Source organism: Orycteropus afer, unplaced genomic scaffold (genome assembly GCF_000298275.1).
Source record: "Orycteropus afer afer isolate SDZICR_OR568_19922 unplaced genomic scaffold, OryAfe1.0 scaffold00067, whole genome shotgun sequence".
In the NCBI taxonomy this organism is placed as follows: domain Eukaryota; kingdom Metazoa; phylum Chordata; class Mammalia; order Tubulidentata; family Orycteropodidae; genus Orycteropus; species Orycteropus afer.
This window is the reverse complement of record NW_006921654.1, coordinates 3,135,442-3,161,416: the sequence shown is the minus strand read 5'-3', so window position 1 is coordinate 3,161,416 and position 25,975 is coordinate 3,135,442. Positions and strand designations below refer to the sequence as shown.

At 45.9% G+C, this 25,975-nt stretch overlaps 1 protein-coding gene across 1 annotated transcript; it reads left to right on the top strand.

The window, feature by feature from the left end:
• Positions 1-2,351: 2,351 nt before the first annotated feature.
• On the top strand, positions 2,352-24,448 carry DYNC1LI2 (dynein cytoplasmic 1 light intermediate chain 2). Its single transcript, XM_007940221.2, has 13 exons — positions 2,352-2,458; positions 2,627-2,700; positions 4,763-4,879; positions 8,091-8,321; positions 12,948-13,117; positions 15,375-15,468; positions 17,324-17,459; positions 19,825-19,936; positions 20,597-20,656; positions 20,868-20,909; positions 21,781-21,898; positions 22,907-23,023; positions 24,348-24,448. The coding sequence occupies exons 1-13, from the start codon at positions 2,352-2,354 to the stop codon at positions 24,446-24,448; spliced, it is 1,479 nt and encodes a 492-aa protein (XP_007938412.1).
• The last annotated feature ends 1,527 nt before the right edge of the window (positions 24,449-25,975 follow it).

The following is a 25,975-nucleotide window of genomic DNA, read 5'->3' as shown; positions in this document are numbered from 1 at the left end:
TCCTGCCCCCTGAGCTGTCTCCCTGTGCATAAACAGCCCTTCTTTCTCCCATGATTGTTCTCTCCAAGGAGTGTATCTACCTCAGGTACATGTTCAACTCCTATGCCTGTCTTTTGTTTGGCTGGAAGTCACAGGTGTGGGTTCAATTCCAGACCTGAAGGGCAGCTAGTGGCCACAGTCTCAGTGGTTCCACCAGGCTCCATTGGACAAGCAAACCTAGTCTCCCCCCCCCTTTTTTTTCTCCAAATGAATTTGAGTTCTGTTCCACATTGTTCTCCCTCTCTATTCAGGATCTCCTACATAGATCCCCTTCCAAGTGGTTGACAGTGGTAGCTGGGCACCATCTAGTTCTTCTGGTCTCATAGTCATGTAGGCTGTGGATTGCATGGTGTACCAGTTGCTAGGACTAACTGTTTCTATGAATTTTTGGTTTTCTTTATTCTTCTTTGCTCTGGATGAGCAGAGACCCATCGTTACATCTAGATGGCAGCTTGCAAGCTTTTAAGATGCCAGTTGCTACTCCCCAAAGTAGGAGGTGGAACAATGTTTTGTGTAGTATGTTATCACCTAGCATAATGTTTTTAAGGTTCATCCATGTTGTAGCATCAGTACTTCAGTCAGTACTTTTTATTGCCAAATAATATTCCACTGTGTGTGTGTGCATGTGTATGTATGTGTGTGTATATAGATATATAGACATAGATAGATAAAATGGTTTGTTTATGTATTCATCAGTTGATGAACATTTCAGTTGTTTCCACTTTTCGGCTATTATGGATCCATGGAATGTCTTTTTACTTCTTTCCCTTTCCCCCCTCTCACATCCCCTTCACTTTTCTTCACCTCTCCCCCTTTTTTTTTCTTGAGAAGAAATTAAAGACTCCCATTTCTGTTACCAAATTCCAGATCCCTGAAAATATCAAAACAACCTGCTAATAAAGCAAAACCAAATGTATTGTTTACTACAGTAAAGACACTGCCATGAAGAAGGAGAGCAAAAGCGAAATATTTATGAAGATTTTGGGGTCTCATTTAAGGGTGATTTTTCAGTGAAGGGTTTGATTAGGATTAGGCAAAGTTAACGACAGGATAGTTTAAGATTGGTGAATAAGATTGGGAGTGCTGCGATGCTAACTTCTGGCATTGAGTCTTCGGGCAGGTTTCTTAAAATGTCTGAGTTTCTCATCCAGAGCAAAGAAGAATGAAGAAAACCAAAACTTAATGGAAACAATTAGTCCTAGCGACTGGTACACCATGTGATCCGCAGCCTATATGACTATGAGATGGTGCCCGGCTACCATTGTCAACCACTCGAAGTGGGAATCTGTGTAGGAGATCCTGGATAGAAAGGGAGAGAACAATGTGGAACAAAACTAAAAATCATTTGGAGATTAAAAAGGGGGGCACCAGGTTTGCTGGTCTGACAGAGCCTGGTGGAACCACTGAGACTGTGGCCCCCAGCTGCCCTTCAGGTCTGGAGTTGAACCCATACCTATGGCTTCCAGCCAAACAGACTGGGTATGAGTTGAACATTTACCTTAGGTAGATACACTCCTTGGAGAGAACAATCATGGGAGAAAGAAGGGCTGTTTATACACAGGGAGACAGGTCAGGGGGTAGGAGAGCATGGAGGGATGGACACAGGGAAGAGGTAACTATTGGGAGGAAGTGGAAGGGAAACTGTTGCATTGTGGTAAATTGTGGTCAAGGTCATGAGACAAAGTGTATGTGAACTGCTGTATGGAAAGTGAATTTGCTCTGTAAATTTTCACCCAAATCACTCACACACACACACACACACACACACAATGAGCTTCAGTGTCCTCATCTTTAAGTGGGTGAGACATGATTCAGTGGGATATTGCATGACATGATGTACTGTTTGGCACACGATAAACGTTGGATAAATGCCGTTATCGTGTGGTCTGATTGTGAACCTGGACTTACCCCGTCCCTCCAACTGGCTGCCTCAGTTCTCCTGGCACAGCTGCATCTGCCAGCTGAGCGAGGACTCGAGGCGGGACCCGGCGCCGCTGCGCCTCTCGGCCAGCAGAGGCCGCCAGCGCTCCCTCCGGCCCGAGGCTCAGCTCCCGCCGCCTCCGGCACCTCCCTGCGCATGGCTGCCCCGGCGGTCGCCTGACCGCTGCTCTTCAGTGCGGCGGCCTCTCGATCCTCCGGGAGCCCGCAGGCGTCGAAAGCCCTGCGGGACACGGCGGGAAGACGCAGACCCTGCGGAGCGGGCGGCGTGAGGCGCTGCTCGGAGGCGGCGGGCGGCGGGCGGCCCTATCAGGGTCCTAGCGGGTCCTCGGCGGGCCCGGGGGAGGGCAGTCTTTGTGGCTGCAGTTGGCAAGATGGCGCCGGTGGGGGTGGAGAAGAAGCTGCTGCTGGGCCCTAACGGGCCGGCAGTCGCGACCGCCGGTGACCTGACCAGTGAGGAGGAAGAGGGCCAGAGTTTGTGGTGAGGTCGTGGGGCGGCCAGGCCAGGCCGGGGAGGACGCGGCCGGGTGGGGAACCCGGGGGCCAGGCTGAGTCGGATCGTCGGACAGACTGGCAGGCCGGTAAGGTCCAGGGTCTTGGCTTCAGGGGCTAGCCCGGGGGATGACTCTTGTTGTCATTGTTTCTGTAGGTCCTCGATCTTGAGCGAAGTGTCCACTCGCGCCAGGTCCAAGCTGCCGTCCGGCAAGAACATCCTAGTTTTCGGTAAGCGCCGGCAGCGGGCGTTGCCCAGGACCTGGGTGGGCGAGGCGGGCGCCTGTCTCACGCCTTGGGGCCGCGAGGCCACTGCAGAACCTGGGCATCCGGCGAGTGACCAAGCCCACCACGCCCGACGTTGGGATGTTGCCCCTTCTAGAGAGTCCAGCGGTGCTGGTGTGGGGTTGTCGGCACATCCCTTAAGTCACTTGGCCGCAGAATCGGCCTGGGTTTAAATGCCCTTGCCCCGTGAAGAGGGGTGGCAGTAGATACACGGTGGAGGAGTTGGGAGACCCAGGTGACTAGGGGCCGGAGCTGTAGGGAGAGGCCAGAGGGACCTGCAAGAGCAGCACTGGAGGTTTTTCGGGCCAGGCCTGGGAGGCAGCACCCGGGACTCCCTGCATTACTCCAGCCCTCACTGCTGAGTTAACCCAGTCAGGTCGCTTAACCCTTCTGCCTTCTGCTCTCAGTTTGTTCTTACAATTAAGGAAGTTTGCGTTCATTCACACAGTAGAGCTATTTGTCGAGTCTGGGATAACACAGACATCTCTAAGACGCGACAGAGAAATCTGTCCATTGGGAGACAGATGTTAGTGATTGCACCATACCAACGGGGGCGGATTGGTGAGAGAGTATCACACTGCTTGGGAATGAAAGAAGCTAATTTTGGAGTCTGGTGTTTTGAAGTCTAAGTCTAAAGGGGAGGGGGTACAGAGTTTGCAGGAACACAGAGATGGCAGGAGGATTTGAGACTGGAAACTTAGAAACTTCTTGCAGAAGGTGATTGATGAGGTAAATTGGAGGAGTGTTGTGAGAGGTTAGAGTCAGTGCTTCTTACTGAAAGTCTCTAATCCTCAGGGGCCTTTGCTTTCAGGAAACTCCAGCCCTCCTAAGAATTTCTCCCTTAGTGGGGTTCCCATTTTTTCTTAGTGGTGGTCCTCAGGTCGTCACCACTGCAGCATGTCATAGGGAGCTGTTAGAGATTATCACCATCACTCAACCAAAAAACAAACTCACTGCCGTTGAGTTGGAGCCGACTCACAGCGACCCCTCCTTGGGTTTCTGAGGTGGTATCACTACGGAAGTAGATTGCCCAGTCTTCCTCCTGAGGAGTGACTGGTGGGTTTGAACCACCAGCCTTCTGGTTAGTCACGTGCCTTAGGTACTACGCCATGAGAGGTCACCATCACTAGATCTGTGGTTTAGAAAGGTAACTGGCAGCAGAGTGGTGAGTGGTTTGAAATGGACAGAGATCAGAGTCAGGCTGCTAGATGCTGCCCATGGGCTGGGGTGGGATGTGGAGGACCTGGATGGAGTAGTGACATTGGGGATGGAGAGGAGGCCTTTGGTCCCGGAATGTCTTTCAGTCTCATGGGATGGAATGCCATATCATTAAAACCCAGGGCAACCTACTGATGTTTCTTCTTGCTGGTTTTCCTTGATACTTAGGGTTTTGTTTTTCTGTGAGGGGAGGGAGGCTGGTTAGTTGGGTAGAGGGAGGTAAGAAGATGCTTGATAATTATGGATGTACTTAAGAGTTTTGTTGAGGTCTATAATTATTTTTATCAGTTTCCCAGCCTTAAAATGCTAATGAAGGAGATGTACTAAAAGAGAATGAATAATAACCTCTATCCTTCAGGATTGTGGGGCAGACTCAGACATTGTTTTGTTCTGAGTTCCTGGATTTGACGTTAATTTTATTTTGAAGATTTCTTCCCTGTGGTAAATGTTTACTTTGTGAAAAAGTAGCCCCATTTTTTCCTTTCACTTCTCCAAATGTGGGTCTTCTAATTGTAGGTAGGGCCTGTGGTCTTATTCCTTCTCTTGTAAAGTGAGGGTAACTGTCATAGAATATCACTTTAGGATTTGAGGCCTTTACCCCCCGCCCCCCCCAACACACACACCCGGTCCAGCCAGTCTTACAGCAAAGCCTGCTTTGTTTACAGATGCACATGAGACCTCAGCAGAGGCTTTGCATGAAATATTTAGCTATTCCTCATCATTCAAATTCAGGACTCCTCATCTTTGCCCAGAATAAACACCTTTGTCTTCCTGCAAAAACCATTTGTAGGTGAAGATGGTTCTGGGAAAACAACCCTTATGACTAAGCTACAAGGAGCTGAGCACGGCAAAAAAGGAAGAGGCCTAGAGTATCTCTACCTCAGTGTTCACGACGAAGACCGAGATGGTGAGTGAAACTTTGCTCCCTGGCGGGTGTCTGCAGGACTCAGACTCCTGGTTGCAGCTCTTGCAACATGTTCAGGCATTCCTAGTTTTCTGTTTAGCTCTACAAGAGTTGGTGACAAGGCAGTAGATGAAGTGTATGTCTCCTGCAGGATCTTACCCACTCTCCTGTGTAGAATTTCTAGCAAAAGTGGGGAATGGAACTGTAGCCGCTGCTGTAACTAGCCCCCACTTTAAAGGAGGGTAAAGTTGCAGGTAAACATGAAGGCAGTAAAAACAGTGTTTTGAAAAGCTTTGGGCTTCTGTAGGAGAGAAATGCTTGCCAGCTGATGGGAGCACCATTGTGACTCTTCCTGGTTCTAGTGGAGTCTGAAAGTGGTGTGGCACAGCGTTACAGCTCAACATGTTCACAAGAGAGGTTTCTGACTCTCTGTGTGACAGTTTAGAAATGCTAATTTCCTGTGTTTGGTGGAGGGGATAGGGACAAGGGGGTGCTAATGTTCTCTTTTTTAATTCCTTACCTTTAAAATGTAGATCATAACAGTTTCTCCCTAAAGAATGGTTAAGGTGACTAAAAGCACTCTTCTTGGGATTAGATATTTATTTTTAATATTCTTTCTTGTGAGTGTGAGTTGGACTGGAACAGTAGTTTCTGGTTGCCAGGACTCAGTAATGCCTCCTTTATAATCTTTTAGTCTTTGTGTTAGGGCTTTAGAATGACTCTAAAAGGAACACTCACTGGCGCTTGGGTCTTTTTCTTTGTAGGGCAGTTATCTGTGTGGCCTAAAGATGAAAGATCTTTGTGAAATAACTGGTGAAATGTAGAGGCTGCCCTTTCCAGCATTGTAGTTCTGTAATCACCAAGAATCAGTAGTAGAGGCCATGGGTAAGGGTCTCTGGTTTAAACTTGGAAACAGGCTTCAGATTAATGTTAGAGCCCCGGGGCTTTTATCCCTGCCCCCCCTCCCCTGCACGTCCTTTGTCTTGCTGGACATTCCCCTAAAGGATGTGAGAGGAAGGCAGGAGGGTGACCAGTACCTAGGGCTGTCTCTTTGTAAAAAGAACAGAGGTGGGAAGTTTCCGTCTAGGCCCCCTGGACTCTGGGCAGGTTCTCGGTGGACTCGGGCTAATGAGCCGGCCGGCCTGGAGGACCTCACCTGGACCTGAATCTTTTGCTTCCTGTCTGTTGGGCAGCATGATTATTGTGGTAACTGATTTTGAGTCCCACTCCTGCACTTACTAGTTGTGTGGCCTCGGGTAACTTAGCCACTCTGCACCTCAGTTTCCTCATTTTAGTGGAGTGATGTACTGATCTCTGTTTTATAGCTCGGCAGATGAGGAATGATGTGTGTCAGGCTTAGCAGAGTGGATGAGATGTGGTAGCTCTAGTCCCTTTTTGTCTTGTTCCTTTCAAAGTACAGAACATGGTGTGGATGTTCTGTGATGCTACAGCGTCTTCTGTTTGAAGAGGCCATGAATGTGTTTCATGCCAGTGCCTCATGCTAATCAGAGTCACTTGCCTTTGAGTTGAAGTATGTTGACATCTGTTTCAGATTCCTTTAAGGTTACCTTAAAAGCTTCTTGATGTCTGCACTTATGGTCTTATTTTTGTTTGTTTTTAGGCCTCCCACATGTGAGTTCCTCTTTGGTGAAAGGGTTGCCCGCCCTTGTGGTTAATTATACCTGTTTCAGCCCTATTTTTTTTTTAATTGTGTGATGTGACTGATTATAAATACACACTCCTGCAGACAGTCACCCAGATAGAGAAAATAGTCTGTGGCTTGTCCTGAGTTTGTGGTTGGACACTATCTGTCAAGGGACCTCTGCCTACAGGGTTGGGGGCATCTGTTTAACACCAAGCATATGGGTGAGTTATGTGTAGTATGTAGCGAGCAGGGAGAGAGACTGGAAAAAAGGAAGCATGGCTGGTGCTGGGTGGGTATCACGCTCACAGGCTTTAGGTAGACAGCAGTGTTTTTGAAGGCATTCATCAAACCTAAAACAAAACTTATTGCCTAAAATGTATTAGCATTTGAAAGTGTAGCTGGATATAGATTCCTTATTAGAATGTTGGAATAAAGACATGAATATTGTAAACATTTGGAGCATGTTAATGAATTGATTATACTTAAAAAGGTAGCTAATGAGAGACAGATTTTTAAAGTATATGCTGGAATAAAGTGGGGAAAAAGTTAATGAGACAGTATTTTTGATGGTAGGAGTTTTTCCTCAAGGTACTTTTGTGAAAAGTTGTTCTCATAAAAGACATATAAACTTTTTAAAAATATAGTGCAAATTTGGAGAATTGGCTTCTGTAGTTTGATCATCCAGGTGTGATTGTACAACCACATGCTCCTTAAATGCCATCATTTGCACATTAGTACATACGTGTTTCTGGTTTTTTTTATTATGGAAACTTTAAAGTATATACAAAGTGGAGAGATGAGTACAGTGAGCCCCCAGGCGTCCGTCACCCGGTTTCCACAGCTCCCAGTTCTTGGTCCGTTTTGCTTCAACTGTACTCTTTTCCCTCTGCTCCACATGGGATTATTTTGAAGAACATTTCAGACATTATATCGTTTCATCTGTACATACTTCTAAGTGTACGTGTAAAAGATATTTAAAAATATATGTAATCATACTGTTACCACACTGAAGTATCTGTAATTCTTTAGTGTTATCTAAACAATTTATATTCTAGTTTATATCACTAATGATTGTAGCTTGCTGTTTAAATACAAAGGTCCTGTCTCTGGGACCCTTGGTAGTGAATGAGTGTGCTACTCAGTGTGAATGACACAAGAAGAGTTGTTTAACCCAGTGACTTTGTTTGGCTCACAGATTGCTGATATCTTAGGTGAATCGATATTTGAATGAGGGCGTGGTTGAACAGAGAACATAGGCAGTTTTCCTTCGTATCTTTTGGCTCCTTGAAAGTGAAAATGACTTAATTCCTCAGATATTGCTGGCATCTTTTTAGATGTGGACACTATGTATCTTACGGTGGTTTTTAAGTTTTAAGTCTGAAAATGTTAGGCACCAAGACTGAGAGTTGCCGTCCACTGAGCACTTGGACCCATTTCTGGTTAAGATTTCTGTCTGCATTCTGTGTGGAGTTCTCTGGTCGTCACCTTTAGGTTTTTCCTCGTGGCTCTTCTCAGAGCTGTGCTGATGGTCATTGTCATGTGGTAACTTACCTTTACCTCTTTTCCCAGATCAGACGCGCTGCAACGTGTGGATTCTGGACGGAGACCTGTACCACAAAGGCCTGCTGAAGTTTGCTGTTTCTGCTGAGTCCTTGCCAGAGACCCTGGTCATTTTTGTTGCAGACATGTCTAGGCCTTGGACTGTGATGGAATCTCTACAGAAATGGGCTAGTGTTTTACGTGGGCACATTGATAAAATGAAAATTCCACCAGAAGAGATGAGGGAACTGGAACGGAAGTGTAAGTAAAACAATTTTCTTAATTGGAAAATTTAGTCTCTTTGGAAGGTTCTGATCATCTTCCTTTTCACAGTATTAGGAGAATGCAAAGCTGCCCTGACAGGGTGTTTGTATTTTGTTTGTTTGCACCCTTTATTTCAAAGTTGCTTTTATAAGTTCAGTTGTGAAAAATTGTTTGCATAGTCTTTACCTCAAGTGTGACAGCTGAGAAAACTACAGGTTTCCTTGTTACCTGAAAGCAGAGCATTCCTGAGAACCTTCCGTGAGCAGAATGGCATAAACAAAGCGTTGTCACCATTAATTTCTATGGGAAAAGTTTTTGAGTGCTCCCAGACCCCGAAAATAACCTACCAAGTCATATTAAATAGCACCTGAAACCTCAAATAACACTACCATACAGTGTTTCCAGGCACAGTTCAGAGCTCTGGCAGCTCGATGCTGAGGTGTTGACTGTGGTTTTCCGGGAAGGAGCTTGGTGACACGGCTCTGCTGCTGAGGGTGTGCCCTGCCTCTTTGATGGCTCGCTTAGAACAAATGCTGAACGCTGGGTGCCCTCTTCACCTTTTTTTCATAAAAGTGAAAAATCTTTAGATTTCTTTTGGTTAGGGAAAACGAATACTGCCATAGCTCTTCTGTAGAAGCGAAGTGGCATAAAGTGAACTTTTGAAAATCAGGGAACACCTGTAAATGAGTCTGTGTTGTTTGTTATCTTCATTGACTCTCTTTAAAACTAAGGGTTCCTTCCTCACCACTACCCGCCCCGAAAAGAAAAAAACCAGGATGAGATCTATGGATGGTTTTACATTTCTGTTGCCCTCTGTCTGCTTCATTAGCGTCAGTGGGGGTGGGGACTTCTGGGGTCTCTACAGTGTGAGTCCGTTGCCCTGGCATCCCCTTTGGTGACTGAGGCACTGTGGGCCCTGAAAAAGAAATTCTTCCATTTCCTTCTTAGTTCGTTTTGGAATCCAGCAAATACTACTTCAGCTAGAAATGGGAGAATCATTTTTTTGTCATCAAAATGAAAGGCTATTAAGGCTAAGGACATCCAAGTTCTTTTGAGAACAAAGAACTTTAAAATTAAGGAAGTTTTGGGTTTTTTCTTTTCTCTTCTTAATGTGGTTCTGAGTCTTGTTTTTCCTTTCCCTTGCTTCTGTGAAGTTACATCAGCTCCTGTCCACTTGCCAGGGAAGTGGGAGGGGCAGGGGCTGGAGCCGGGGCAGTAGCAGCAGTGGCAGTGGCAACAGTGACCGCAGCCTTGGCCAGGGCAGGCGTGGCTTAGTCTGGCTTATTTCCACAGGATGACATCATTCACATTAGCGAATTAATGAGGGCTTCTGGGCACGGCGCATGGGATCTTCACACTCCCTGGCAGTGGGCTTCAGAAATTTTGATGTGCTTTTCACATTGAATTTCCTGCTGTGCATCTTCCTGCCCCACCCTTCATTTTTGCTCCTGTCCCAAATTAACTAAAATGGAGTTGTTCACATATTCTTTGGTTGTGTGCGTGTTTCCTGGGGCACCCGCGTGTGTGCCAGGTGATTGTTATGCAGCTCAGCTTGCCTGTCTTCAACCACTGACCTTTCTAGATAATGCCTCTTTTTCCCTGAAACAGAGACCCCAACGACAACTGCTCAGGGTAGTTCTGACGCTGAAGAGTTGTTTGTCGTCCACGGCACGTGCAGCGTCGCACCTAGATAAGTGGGTTAATACACTGGAGACGTCCGTCCTCTGAGCCTGTTTTCTTAAAAGAGTGGTACTTTGTAAAGATCTGTTAAAACAGAAAGAAGAGAGACTGAGCCGAGTGTTTTTTCTTGTTTTTAAATTGTGGTGTAATATATATTACATACGGTTTGCCATTTAAACCATTCTTAAATGATGTGAATTACATTTGCAGTGTTGTGTGACCATCACCACTGAAGGCGTTATTTTTACTACCTCTTTTCTTTCCGAGACAGGGAACGTGTCTGGCTTGTACCAAGCACTGTTGCAGGCACTGGGGCTACAGTGGTGAATATAGCAGACAAGTTTTCTGTTCCGGGGGGGTTTATTGTTCCTGAGATGTGGAATTTTGTGGTCTTAGTCATTGATGTCTGTGTCACTTAGGATTAGATTCAGCTGCATGTGACAGTAAACCAAAGATAGCACTGGCCTAAACAAGACTGAAGGTTAGTTCTCTCTTGTAGATGAGATCTAGGGGTAGGCAGTTCAGGACGTGGGCTCTTTGCTGCTGCTTTGTCATCTTAGGTGTGGTTCTCTTCCTGACATCTAGACCTCTAGCATTCACATCGTGTTCCAGGCAGCGGGATGGAGGAAGCAGAAAGAGGCAGAAGGGTGCATGCCTCCTGTCTTTTAAGGAGGCTGGACAATGTATTCTGCTGGATGTCAGGGCTCAGTACTAAGGAGGGAAAGGGGAGGACACTGGAGGGCAAGGAGCGTTTGCTGGGACCAGGTCCAGGACTCATGCTTCTGATTAACCTTTGAGGGCCTCTGTTTCCCTTGCCCTTCCTCCGAGATACTCGGAATGAGGGTTGTCGTCAGGTGCCATCAAAGGAGTGCTTTTGTTACCATTGGTTTTAGGTGACGTTTTAATAAAACAATTGGCCATTTTCTTGCTTAGAGTAGTCTCTCTTTCCAGTTTAATTAGACTCTGGGTATTATACTGAGTGAGTGAAGGGCTGGCTGCCCCTGGGCAGCTGCTCTCTTTCCAGATTGGGTTCCCCAGTGGTCCTGGGTCTGTGGCAGCTGTTTGTCTGTGGCAGGATCCCTCCGGGTGAGCAGCGGCCAGAGGGGTGCTGTGTGTCAGTTAGTCTTGCCTTTCTGGTGGATGTCTGCAGCGTGCCTTCCTTACGTAGAGGGAGGAGATTAGGTGGAGTGATCAGTGAGGTGGGAGGGAAGAGAGACAGCAGCAGCTGGGGTGGAACAGTTGCCATCTCCTTCCCATACGCTTCTAGCTGATGCCAAAGGGGAGCCTCAGGTGAGCTACCAGGCCTTGCCTTGACATAGCGGCTGTCCACCCTCTAGAGAGAGATTGTGACCCTGGTGTGTATGTCCCCTGAGGGAAATGCACACTAGACTGTCTCAGTTACACAGTCCTCACTGTTTTCTGATCCTCTCTTTTAACTTACTTGTATGCTTTAAACATTTGCTCGTTCTAACCTATTTTCTAAAACACTAAGTTGTTAAAAAAGAAAAAAACAGACATGCATTTCCTAGTGTTGTTGGTCAGTCTAAGTAAGCCGTTCCTTTAAGTGTGATTAGTGTGAACCAGGCCTCTCAGCCATTTTCACTTCAAGACACGTGGCGTTTGTGCAGCACATACTGGGTACCAGGGGCTCACGGAGCTGACTGAGCTGCCCCAGCTCCATCTCGCTTCCCATGGCTCCTGGGCTCCACCTGTAACCCGTTCCAGGCTCCGCCATACTCACTGCCGGCATCGCCTTGCTCTAATGCCTCACGTGATGTCGGGCAGTTAGAGAGCCTACCCAGACAAGTAAGCCATTGTATTTTTCATTGATTTGGAGATTTGTTAAAATGCTTTGAAACAGAAAATGTGAGGCTCTTTCATTCCTCCAAGACCTTTCAACAGCTGTGCTAAGTTTGTTAGAAAACTCTTCTCTGTTTTTATCCAAAATAGACACGAGATCACTGGAATAGATTGTACACTGGCAATGAAAGACATGAGTGAGGTTGTCGAAATGAGTTTTCACATGCACTGTAGGGCTTAGTTTGTGAGCGAAGAGGACTGTGCATCTTTCTCCAGGTCCTCTTGAATCCAGAATTTGGGTTTACGTAGTGATCACGGTGGTGGTGAGGGCCTTTTGGTCCCTCAGTGCTGTTGGGTGGAGAAGAGCTTCCTGTTTGCTCCTCTGGCTCAGAGCTGCTTTCATCTTCATGCCCTGTTCTTGCTTGACCCATAAGCCTTGAAGACTACCAGTGAAAGTGAAAGTCTTTGGGTTTTATTGTCACCTGACTTCACAGTTAAAGTCCTCTGCTGCCATCTATAAAGTTGGCAAGTCAAACTCCCAACTGTTCCTCAGGTGAAAGATATGGCGGTCTGTGACTGTAGAGATTTATAGTCTTGGTAACCCTATGGGGTAGTTGCTCTCTGTCCAGCAGGGTCACTGTGAGTCAGAATCAAGTTGACGGCAGTGGTTTTTTGGGGGTTTAACCAAGGCTGTGGACCACTCTGTTTGAAGGCCCTCCTGTGGGGTTGTACTGTTGGCCAGAGCATTGCACATATGAGCCAGGAAATGGATGTTGTATCACTGACCCTTCTTGATCTAGGTAGATCAGGCCCATGTACACTGTACACATGACTCGAGATCCCCTCAGGATGAGACTTATGTCCACGAGAGTGAGGATGATGAGGGGTGCCTGCGGTGCTGGAGTTCGGCGAGTGCACCCCCATTCTGCAATACTGGCACTCCTCAGCAGTATAGACACGGTGTTCTTATGGAGCTCAAATTGTTCATTTCCAGTGTCGCCATATTTGGGATAATTGTCACAGCTGTGATGCTCTGTGCTTGTTACTGCCATTTTCAGTTTCTCAAGCCGCCATCTATATTTGTAATAGTGAATCTGTGAATACATACATGCGGTTAATTTATATGTTCTTTTCCCCCCATAGTTGTGAAAGATTTCCAAGACTACGTCGAGCCTGAAGAAGGTTGTCAAGGTTCTCCTCAGAGAAGAGGGCCTGTCACCTCAGGCCCAGATGAAGAGAATGTTGCCCTGCCTCTTGGTGACAATGTGCTAACTCATAACCTGGGGATCCCAGTGTTGGTGGTGTGTACAAAGGTGCGTGCCTGGGGACTCTAAGCATGGCTGCGTTTGGCCCATGAACAAGCACCATCAGAAAGAACATTTGAGAAGCTTTGATTAGTTTTGTTCTCAAGGGAGAGTGGAGCTTACTTGGAATGGAGCTTACTTGGAATTTTTTAAGGTGTACTGAATATGGCAGAATAGACAAAACTTAGGTTTAATATCACTGCTGGAATCGTTACATCACTCAGTTTGCTCATGACCTAGGTGATCTTATGTGAAGCACTGTTGAGTTTATTGAATGATCTAGTCAGAACTAAAAAGCCTCTTCCTTGAGACTGTGTAAACCAGTCAATCTCCAGGCTCATAGTGAACATAGTAATGGGGGAGAGCAGAGTGCTTTGGGGCTTTGTCCCCAGGGGTGCAGTAGGTAGTAGATACTCTGTTGGCCTGAGAGGATTTTTAGACAGAAACATTAATAGTCTTAGGAAAAGGAGCAAGAGAACCCTAGGTTTGAGTGTCTTCTACCCTGTGGAATGCTGAGGTGGAAATAGAAATTAAGTTCAGTCATAGAGAAATAAAATTGCATCTCTTATGTGAGGAAAGAAAGCGGCTTTAAAACACTTAGAATTTTAAAAGCACTTCATTCTGAGTCAGGGCTGCTGAGTTCCCCAACTCCAGGATGTTGTACCCACATCACAGTCTGAGTGTGAACCCTGTGGAGTTGTGCAGTGCACAGCCATGCACTGTGACCTGTTTGCTGCTGTTGCCTTATTTGACTTAGAAAAACTGTGAAACAAGCAGGCCTACTTTATCACCATTTTACAGGTATGGAAGTGGAGGCCCAAGATGAAAGTGAAAAATTCCTAGTTGCTTTCACTCTGTTTACTTTAATTACTACTTAGGCCCTTGGCTCTGGCTTTCTTCTTCTTTTTATTTATTTATTGTGATTTAGGTGAAAGTTTACAGAGCAATTTCATCTTCTGTACAGCAGTTCATACACAATGTGTTTTGTGACATTAACTGCAATTCCCCACAATGTTAACAGCTCTCTTCCCACTTCCTCTCCATAGTTTCCTCTTCCCTCTGTCCTTCTTTCCTGTGCATTCCTGCCCCCTGAGCTGTCTTCCTGTGCAAACACTGCCCTTTTATTCTCCTATGGTTGATTGCTCTAGGGAATGTATCTACCTGATATAAATGTTCACCCTGTATGCCTGTCTGTTGTTTGACTGGAAGCCATAAGAGTGAATTCAGTTCCGGACCTACAGGGTAACTAGGGGCCATAGTCTCAGGGATCTCACCAGGCTCTATCAGAGCAGTAAACCTGGCTTTTTTTTTTTTTAAATGATTTTGAGTGTTGTTCAACAATGTTCTCCCTTCTATCCAGGCTCTCCTGCACTGATCCCTTTCCATGTGGTTGACAGTGGTGGCCAAGCACCATCTAGTTCTGGTCTCATGGTCATACAGGCTGAGGATCTCATGGTCTACTAGTCCCTTGGGCTAATTGTGCCCATTCGTCTTTGGTTTTCTTCATTCTTCTTTGCTCTGGATGAGGAGATACCCATTGTTGCATCTAGATGGCTGCTTGCAAGCTTTTAAGATCCCAGCTGCTACTCTCCAAAGTAGAACATAGAACAATGCTTTTGTGTAGTACGTTATGCCAGTTGAGCATGGTGTCCCCTGTGACCATGGTCCTGAGCCCACAGGTCCAACTCCTCACTTCCTCAGGGTGGTTGGCTGTGGCCAAGAAGTTATCATAACCTTGCCCCTTGTTAGCTCTGTTATATATTTGGACATTCTAACAGAGCATACAAATATGGTCATAGTATATTCCTTTTTGCCTACACATGCTTGATCATTCAGCCTGTCTACCTATCTGTTTACCGGTAGATTAATGTTTGTTATCACTGACAACACAGTATTGTATGTGTAAAAGGGTTTATATTTGTTGTCTGTACCTTTTGTGTACCTTTCTGTGTCTTCCTTTTCCTCAGTGCCACTGTGTTGATCACTCACTCTGGTACATTGCCGTTCCTTTCAGCCCAATCAGTAATTGGTTCTACCTGTCTAGCAGTGTTGCCTCCCTTCCACTTCCATCCCTGGTAACCAACACAGAAAGTTTCCTTCCATATGTAAACCTTTCCTTGACTTGGGCTAATATAGTATTGTATTAGCTCTGGCTTTCTTCTTTGGAGCTATGATACTTATTCTGAAGAAGGCCCTGTGTCCATCCTCTCTCAGCGGCAGAGGCAAGAAGGTGACCCTCTTGTCTGTCTGTCTGTTCTCCCTGCAGTGCGATGCGGTGAGTGTCCTGGAGAAGGAGCATGATTACAGGGACGAGCACTTTGACTTCATCCAGTCGCACCTTCGGAGGTTCTGCCTCCAGTGTATCCTTGGTGGGCGCCTCTGGGTGCTAACCCAGGCTTCCTTCCACACGGAGTATCTTCAAAGAGATAAAGCACCTCCTGAATCCAGGATCGTTTTCTCCCAGGGAAAAATTAACTTAATGTTTTTACATTTTATTATTTTGTTATTTGAGGATTACCAACTTATGCCTTTCTTTGATCACATTTTATTTTGAATGTTGTACAATTGATAGGCTTTCATATGAAGAAGAACACTGATAGGTGATCATTTTATCATCAAATTATTTTTATCATGCTGTCTTGGAAATCTTTTTTTCTTTTTTTGCCCCCTTGGAAATCTTTAAACCTTGCTTTTTTGTGTTGCAGTGGTTGATTACCCTACTAGGTATTGGTTTAGATGCCACAGGTATTTCCCACATATTTATGTTTTGTGCTGCCTGTGAGAGATGCTATGTCCATAACCTTTGAGTCTTGTTTCTGTAAAGTGTCCATAGCACTTGGTATCATAGTCCCACACTCTGGGATGGAACTGGGAGATAAGTTCCTGTCTCTTCTTTTGGACCATTTAGCTTGTCCAGTCCCGTGGAGGCTGAAGACACTGGCTGAGGGTGCTGATAACACGAAGGCACCCATTTTCTTGAAAAGGTGTGTTTAATGAGGAACTGCTGTTGCCAGCACAACAAATGGTCACTTTACAGAGACAGTAAGAGAATGAGAAGAGATAGAAAGAGAGGAGGCTTAGCTAAGGTGTCTCCGTATAAACCCCAGAGCGGAGGGGCAAAGCCACACCGTTATGCCTTATGCCTCAAGTGGGAACGGAAGGAACACATCAAGCCTTTTGCTGGAATGTGTCAACTTTATTATAATTACACTCAAACTTATATACAGGTTTAACATGGGAAAAGTGCATGATTCATATGTCATACAATCAATCACAAGTTAATCAATATTAGGAAAAGTACATGCATACACAATTGGCATATTAAAATTTAAACTAACATTCCTGTTCCCATAATTCAAGTCACCACAACTCAGGTCACCTTAACTTCTTAAATTCTATACTCATTCTTCTATGTAACTATGTTCCCTAGAAACCTATGTTCCCTAGCAACTAGTTTAGATTGGCTTCCGCATATTCTGGGTTCAATCAAAGGTTCACAGAACAATACAAGGGAGAAAATAGCTAATGGTGTACTAAAAAATTGGCTACAAAATTCAATCTCATAAATTTATGTCAAATCTTGCTAAATCATGCTGATTAAATATAATCACTGTTTCTTCCGGGTATGAGAACCATGGAGATCTGAATGTTTAGCTCAACCTAAGGACAAACTCATTTGTCAACTTGAAGGGAGCCACATTCTTCCCCAACAAGACTCAACATGCAGATGCTATGTGCATCAATGTACTATGGACTCAACATGCAGACATTGTGCATCAATGTAGATTTATATACAGATGCTGTGTATCAATGCTTTTGGAGTCTTATATTGTACAGATGCAATGCATCAATGCTTGGAGTCTATGTTCCTCTAAGTCTTTTCAGACTGAGAAACATTCTGGCTCTCAACAGGAACTTGGTCACACATGAGCGTCTGGCGAGGGAGTAGTCTGTGTACCTTGATACACTGAGGATGTTGCCTGGGCTGCTCAGGACCAGTTATAATTTACATGTTAAAAAATGAACTGCAGGCTTTTGACCTGATTGACCTGCTACTATTACTACCTTTTTAGTTTTTAAAATGTCAGCCCTTAGTGGTAATCACGTATTGATAAAAGTAGTCCACCTGTGAAGAATGTTTTGAGGCTTGTGCTTATCTGTGTTTGATTTTGTCTCCTCCTCCAGTGAATCGTTTTCCTTAAGCAGATTGATCAGATGGAGCTGCTTTGCTTTACACGTCAGTGAAGGAGGAGAAAAACCTTGACTTGTTGTATAAGTACATCGTTCATAAAACATACGGTTTCCACTTTAGCACACCCGCCTTAGTTGTGGAAAAAGATGCAGTTTTTATGTGAGTTCTTTGGAGGTGATGCTTTCAGACTCTTCTTTTTATATTTTATCTGCATTTTATATTCTACCCTTTCAAGAAAGGTACTTTCTGCCCGTCTTAAGTAGCCAGCTTGCTGCTGTTCTGGGGTAAATGCTTGGGCTGGACTTGATAGGCTCGCTCCCCCTCTGCTTCATTCCAGGTTATGTGGCATCTGCCTCAGGACTGAGCGAAGTGGGTAGATTGAGGTGGGGAGTGTCGCCTTTCTTCATTGAGAGCAGTTTGCTAAAACTCAAGCCATCATTGTTGGCGCTGGGAGAACCATGGTTGGGCAGAGTGTAGAAGTATAGGACATTGTGCTTTGGGGCTCCTACATACAACATACAGGCAGTCTGGGGCTAGGAACTTCAGCACAATTCCTGTTTGCCTTTTAATGTTATGTAAATTTTCCCTCACTTTGAAAACAGTTGAACCAACCACTACTCACCACAAATTCTTCATTATAGTCACCTTCACTTACTGTGTTGTGCAGGTTTTAAATCATTGAAAAGATGTTGAGCTATTCTTGCACTAAAGTAAGGCTAAATGAGAACCAAATTCACCTATTCCCACTTATCTACAAATTCTTAAAGGCACAGTTAGGAACAGATCTCATTCATACCCCAGGGACCACCTCTATCTTTATTGAAGCAGCTGGCTTCACTGCCTGTTGGTAGGATGGTGGTAGTCCCCTTGCTGGCTTCCGCTGTGCTGAATGCTTTGTGTTTCCTGCATTTCACACTTTGGGAGCCATTGGAACTGGTTATCTGGGCAGACTTAGGGACCTGTGTCCTGAGTTGTGCTTTTGTCTATCTCTCTGGTTGGCTGACTGGAGAGTAGTAGTGGTGTTACTGGATGTGTAAAGAAATGAGGAAGCAGTGAGCTCTGAAAGAACTGTTAGTAGCTCAGTGCTTAGGCACCTCTGGGATGTAGATATTCTCTTAACTTAAAGAAATTACATTTGTTCATTCAGCAGGCACTGAGCACCCTGAACGAGATATGGTCCCTGCACATGGCTTTGTGGGGGATGGGGACATAGACATCTGAGTGAATAATGACAGTTGAGGAGGGAGGGACAGTCATGGGTTAGGGGAGGAGGTGTAAGGAGGGGGTGTAGAAGGCAGCGGCTGATGTTGGCAGGATGAGTAGTGGTTGCCAGCAGAGCAGAGGGAGCAGGGGGGACATGTGAGAGGCTGAAGGAGCTGTGAAAGCCTAGAGCACTCAGATGAGTAAGTTGCCTCTTGAGCATTCAAGGTCAGTCTCACACCAAACCTAGAGGCTGACACTGGTTTTAGAGGATCCTCGTCCAGAGCGCTCAGCAGGCACCAAAGACGAGCTCTCAGTGAGTGGTGTCACCGAATCGTGTGTGGTCCCCAGGTGGCGGAAGAGCGGGGAGGCGTGTTGGGTTTGGGGCTGAATCTGAAGTGGCAGAGAGTCTCATGGCTTCTGCAGACTGCGGCTGCACCTCAGCATGCCAGTGCCTGAGCCCTTTGTTTGGCCTTGGTGGTGGTTGCCTGTCTGAGAGCTGCTGAAGTCAGTGAGACCGTTTGGGTGTGGGGCATTGTGGCTGAGCACTCCTGGTGGGAGAGCTGTGGAGCAGGAGTTGGATGGAGAATGAGAGGCCCATGGGAACCATAAGTTGCATAGAGCTGCTTGCTTCAGAAATGTGTCGTGTAGGACGTATTACGGCTGCTACCTTTAGGAGATTCAAGTGGCAACCACAGGCTGCAACTTAACTTATGGAACCTAGATGCCGTCGTGCCCTGGAATGTCGAGCGCTGAAGACTGCTTATACCTGTTTATTTTGAGGCCTAGGATAGATGCTGGCCCTGGTGTCCTCTTGGCTTCAGGTCCCATTCTCCCACACCAGCAAAATTAATGAAGCCATCCTTGGGGTAACTTGTCAAGAAAAAGAGTTCTTAGAGAAAAGCAGGCCACTGGTGGCGCCTCCATGCTGGAGCCCAAGAAAAACAGTCCCATCCAGAGTTCTGTCCTCTGCTGTGCTCTGCGTTCTCTGTGTCGGAACAGGGCTGCACTGTGTCCTTGGACTTCGGGGGGCATGTGGCAGAGCTCTGAACACTTCCTATGGGTCAGCATGGGTAATCAGTAAGATCTCATACTGCTTCTCAGGCCTTGGGCCCTGAGAACTCAGTGTGGGACGGGACCTGCGACATGGAGCTATGGGTTATAGCTGTGTTGAATTTTGGCTTGTCCACCAAACGCTGCAACTACAGACTAGGTCTTGTGGGAAGGGGTCTTACCCAGGAGGCCTCTAACCTGGCATGTGCTCTGGGTGTATCATAAGGCAAACGCAGGAAAAGCAAGTCAGTCCCCATCTCTTTGCCTTTAGACCTGCAGGCTGGGACAATGAAAAGAAAATAGCTATTTTACATGAAAATTTCACAACAGTGAAGGCGGAAGATGTGTATGAAGATTTCATCGTGAAACCTCCTGTGAGGAAGGTACAGAACGGTCACTTGGAGGGTCATGTTTTTCACAGGAAACCGCAACCTGCTGCTGCTGAGTTGATTCTGACTCTCAGTGACCTGCCCTGTAGGATTCCCTAAATGGTAATCTTATGGACGCAGACTGCCACATCGTTTTACCCTGAAGCAGCTGGTGGGTTTGAACCACGAGCCTTGTAGTTAGCAGCCAAGCGCTTAACCACTCCTACTTTTATGGGAAAAGAAACCTATAAAGAAGCATGTCTTAGACATTGTGTCTTGTGAAGGTAAAAGTAACCCGAGACCCTTTTGAAACTCGAGGCTTGGTATTACGTAGACGGTTCAGGTTGACATGCTCCAGGGAAGGGGTTTCCTGTCGGGTTGGCTGTGCTGCCCCCTTTGCATCACTGGCTCCCACAGGCACCTACACCCTGCATTTGGAGGTGGTGCTGAGTTGTCTTTCTGACATGGAGGCTTTCAGATTCAAAAGAGTCAGCTGACCGTATAACAACGCTGGTTTGGGAAGGGGGTCTGTACCAGGCTAGACCATCCTTTGTAGACTTGTCAGACCCCCACCCCACCCATGTGAAGGCCCAGGTGGCTTTTTTTAGTATGAATTTTGACCATAGTTGGGAATTTTCTTGGGCTGTGATCACAAACGAGTGTGTTGCTTCCCAGCTGGTCCATGACAAAGAGTTGGCAGCGGAGGATGAGCAGGTGTTCCTAATGAAGCAACAGGTAAGATGAGCAGTGATCTGGGGTGGGGGTGGGGCTCCTGTGTCACACAGACTAAATTGCTTGGTTGTAATTTTTGGCATTTATGGTGTAAAACATGAGGTTGGGTTCTTGCTAATGGTGCCCTCTAGTGGAATATGTAGAAGTAAATATTCCAGACATGAGTGCACTCTGATGGCTTAGCTTAATGGCCGGTGTGTCCCTCTCTTTGCAGTCACTCCTTGCCAAGCAGCCAGCCACGCCCACGAGAGCCTCCGTGAGTACCATACATTAAACAGAGTCAAGGCCCAGTGTCGAGGGTGCTTGCAAACTTTGTCCATTATTTGTGAGAGCTTGTATTCACCTGGCCTTTTGTTTTCACGAAGGGCAGCTGGGCTCCTTAAAAGTCCAGGGCCAAGAACATAGTAGGTACTCAGGAAATGTCTGATGAAGGAATACAGCTCTTGGAGTCAGTGAGCGGGCCTTGTTGCTTCTCTTAGGACAGGCAGGTCTTAGTAAGGGACTGAGCTGGGAGCAGACTCTACCCAGTACTCTCCCTGGAAGTGAGAAATAACCTGCAGAAACAGGGCTTCCTGTCCTTTTTAGAAATAGTGTGTGATTCAGGCGAAAGTTTACGTAGCAGATTAGGTTCTCATTTAACCATTTTGAAAGAAATTGTTCTGTGCCATTGGTTACATTTTCAGTGTGTTAGTATTCTTGTTATTTCCATTTTGTTTGTTCTGTTCCCATTGATCTAACTTGCCTTCTCATTTTGCTTTTGGGTAAATGTTGACTGTTTGGTCTAATATAGTTAATTGTTTAAGGGAGCACTTACTCATGGGTGATACTTAACTTACAAGCCAGTCTTTTATTTGGCTAAAAGGTGACCTGCAGAAATAGCTTCAGTTCCAAGTTCAAAGGTTATCTTAAGACAGTAGTCTTAGGGGTCTCAGGGGTAGTCTCTGCTGGTTTAGTTAAGTCTGGCCTGTTTTTTTTTTTTTTTTTTTTTTAAATTTGAGTTTCTACATTTTTCTCTCATCCTATCCAGGATCTTCTATTATATGTCTTGTTACATGTCTTGTCAGAACAGTGATATGTTTCCCATTATTTTTATGCACGTGTGTGATCTGGGCTGATTTTGGGCTTAGGAATCCCCTGCAAGAGGACCCTCTGGCTCTCCAAGAACCCAGGGCCGAGGAGGGCCAGCCAGTGTGCCCAGCGCCTCTCCAGGCACATCGGTAAAGAAGCCAGACCCAAACAGCAAAAGTAGGTATCCTGCCTTGGTTTGAGAGTCAGGTCATTCTGGGCCTGAGCTGGCAGGGTGTAGGTGACCATGTCTGGGAGAGGAGACCAGGGCAGCTGGGCTGTTTTCCTTCCTCAAGAAGGTCTGCTTTCTACTCCTCTCACCTGGGAGGGAGGGGAGGGTCATGGAAGGCTGTTCCTTTATTGAAATCAGTGGCCTTCACCCCTGGCTTTGTGAAAGACTTCAGTTAGGATGTGTAAGTTCTTTAGAGGAACACAAAATGGAAAGTCACTTTAAAAGTGTGTATTTTGAATCTTTTAATTTTGTTTCTCATTATGTGTATGTTATTACTGTTTATGAATTAGGAGATTTTTTGCCCCTTCACTGCTTTTGTCAAGCTCAGTTACTTATTGGTTTAAATAACCTTTATCCCAGTAGCTTAGTGATATCCAAAGATATTGGTTGCTATAAAACTCTCAAAACAAAATTTTATATCATTTTTTTCATATTAGATGGGCATCTTATAGAGGATGACAACTTTTCACAGCAGCTTTGACTCACTGTCGTTGAGTTGATTCCAACCCATGGTGACCCCTATTGAGTTTCCAAGGCAGTAAATCTTTACAAAGGGGATTGGCCTGTCCTCCTTCCACAGAGTGGCTGGTGGGTTTGAACCGCCAACCTTTTGGTTAGCAGTAAAATGCCTTAGGCACTGTGCCACCAGAGGTCCTTATTGGTGTGCTAAGGGTTTGTATAACTGAAAACCTCTGCCTGCTGGACAGGGAGATGATTAGGAACACAGGTCATATGTCATGCTCCAAACAGGTGGCAAGTGTAAACACATTTCTGCTTAATAACCATGCTGCCACACAGTTAGCCTCATCCGTGTCAGAACGTAAGGAATCACAGTAAACAAATACGCTCAGTATTCTCATGTGAGGATAGTCTAGTGGGTAATTCCAGGGTGAGAGCTAGTTGGTTCATTAAATCCAGTTTGTGTGATTCTTTTTTTGTTGTTAATGTTTCTTTAGATAACGCAGCAAGTGAAGGGGTGTTGGCCAGTTTCTTCAACAGTCTGTTGAGTAAGAAGACAGGCTCTCCTGGCAGTCCTAGTGCTGGCGGAGTGCAGAGCACAGCCAAGAAGTCAGGTACAGGAGGGCCGTCGGAGACCTCGGAGCTGGTCGGTGCTAGAAGGGGAGGGCGCTCTGTCTACACGTGAACCGCAGCTGCTCAGTGTTCGAACGGCCAGGCAAGGGGGTCTCCACTTGATACAGAGTTTGTGCTGTGCTTTGCATTAGGGTTACCTGATTATCATGTGGACTTCCTTGGTGCATTTCAAATGGGGATTTAGTATGGCCAGGTTCTCAGGAACTGACTGTTGAGTGAGTTGAGGTATACCCCAAACCCTGCACGTGGTCCTGGGGTAGAAGCTCTTTCTACTGGACGAGGTTGTGGATGAGGGTGTGCCATGGACATTTTATTTATTCTGTTTCATTCCCGGTGGTGTATGATAAGTATTTCTGCTCACTCCACTGCCCTGGTTTTGCCACGCACTGGAGCCTGTGTGCCTCATTGTCATCTGCTCTCCCGTGAAGCTTCCTCTGCTGTCACACGTACGCCTCTCTTCTCTGGGGCAGCCCAGCCATGTGCCCTTCTCTGTGAGCTGCTGGATACAGCTGTGACTCGGAGGTCTCAGAAACAAAAGAACCGAGTTGTTGGGGAAATAACGCATTTGCCCTGGGAGCTTGAGGACATTTTGGAAGGGGCTTTGCATATAGTGCTCCACTGGCTATAAAGTACGATACTAGGGCATATCCCCTATTGGCATTTCCAGCACAGAAGCGACCACTCCGTTTATAGGTCAGCCTGGGCCTGCAGGGACTGAGTCTGATCTGGTGGCCCATTTTGGGGGCTGGTACTCTCTGACAGGAAATAGGGTTGTTTCCAGGACCCCATTAGTGTTTGACGGCGAAAAAGTGAACACCAATTTTGTGCATAAATGACCCGTCTGCCCTTTGTCTCCCATTCCTATCGAGACACAGTGTTTCTGGGCTACCTGTAAGAGTCAGTCTAGATTGTTGTCACTGGAAACAAAACCAAAGCACTTGTTCTATCTGGGGAAACAAAAATACTTTGCCACATGCCTGAAACGCAGATAGCAACTCTAGGAAGCTGATGGTGAGAGTGCTCAGGGGCTGGGCCAGGTGGTGAGAGGGCTTCTGAAAGGCCCTCTGTTTGGCAGAAAGGGATCCCTCCTGGGGCAGTCACGTAGCTGGGGTGTCCCAGACCTGGGGCACTGGGAGTTAAGGAAGGCTGAGCTAGGGTCCTGCTTCTCATAAGCAGTGCAGTGAGGAAAGGCTCCCCCTGCCTGCTGAGATTCTGATCCCCACAAGTGAGAACAGAATCTGCATAATTCCAGACGTTTTTGTTTACATTCTTGCCTGTTACCCCATCACTGCTTTTATTTTATAGGACAAAAAACTGTGTTGACAAATGTTCAGGAAGAACTGGATAGAATGACTCGAAAACCAGACTCCATGGTAACAAACTCTTCGATGGAAAATGAAGCCTGATTGTCCTTCACAAGTACACATGTACAATGACCACATAACTCTGCTGTTGATCTGCTGAGACCAGGATTTTTCTGATACAGCACATGCTGTCAGTTTTTTGGGGCAGGGGAGATAACTTAAAAAAAAAAATACTTCATTGGCTTGTCCGAGTGTGAAATGCCCATTTAGGACGGTTACGTGTCAGACCCCTCTGTTAAGGATAACCCTTGGACTCTGGGTGTGGGTTCTGTGGAAGCGAGCGCAGCTGGGCTTCTTGTGGCGGGAAGGTAGACGGAGAGGAAGAGGCCCAGTTCTGTCGATGAAGCAAATGAGGCCAGGACGGCGTTGATCAGATGGCAGGGAGTCTGACCGTTGCCTGTTAGCAAATTCACTTGTTCTTGGGAAGCAGATGAAGTGGCAAAAAGTCCAGGAAAGAGGAAGACTGAAGGAGGAGCGAGAGAAATGGTGACGGGGAAGCTGAATGTTGAGGGGGTGGAAGGAGAAGGAGACGGCTTGGTGTTAGTAGGTACTGTAGAAGTTGGATAATCATCGTCGAAGAGGTACATTTAGAAGCATTTCCAAACTAAGCCCTAAGCAAAATGGGGATTAGATTTGTTCTGAGTGCATCTTAGCTTAATGAGAGATGTGTTAAGTGTGGGGGTGCCTGCAACAGGTGGAGCTGACACGGGTGGGGAAGATGGCAGCTTGCCCAGGACCCATGTGCTGGATCCAGGCCATGGCCTCATAGGAGGTGCTGGCCTCCACGCATGTGCATTGTGGGCAGACGGTCACTGTGGGGTGCATTGAAAGTCAGCAGTTACAAAGTTAGTTTATTTTAAATTGTTTTCTGAATAGCTCCTGCTTTATTGAATTTTTTTTTTTTTAACTACTACTATAGGCTGGCCTACTAATGGGGTGGGTGACTGGCCTCTCATTTTCCCACAGTGCAGCATGCTGCAGAAAGTCTGAGGGAGGTTGCTAATATAATTGCACTCTGGCTGCACCAGTCCCTGCCTTACAGTCGTGGAGACCTTCACGGATTTCCACTGATGCAAAAGGGTCTTTGTTTTAACTCCCTGGTCTGATCAGTGCTATCAGAGGGAAAAATAAGTGAATGTTTTATATGGAAAACAGAAAGGATACAATTCTCTGGTTTTGTGTATCTTATAAAACGTAGTATTTTCTTTTTTATGGAAATAAGAGTTTCAGATGTCTCCCCATTTACTGCAAATTCATGCACGATGTCATGTTGCGCCACCAGTTTGGAAATGACTTTTGTGGATCTGAAATGGCACTTTTAATTTTATATATGACACAACGTTTAAATGCAAACACTACCATGAATTTAATGTGTAAAACATTTGTTGTCAAACCAAGGGAAAAACCACAGGTCACTTATGTGGAGTTTACTTTTTTATATGAATGTTTTTGTACTGTGTCTGCGCATAATGTCCCTAATGTTACTTTTACATACCAGGTATGATTGACCACTAATACAGTGCTGGGCATAACTAACAGCCTATATTACATAACAAAACTCTAAGACTC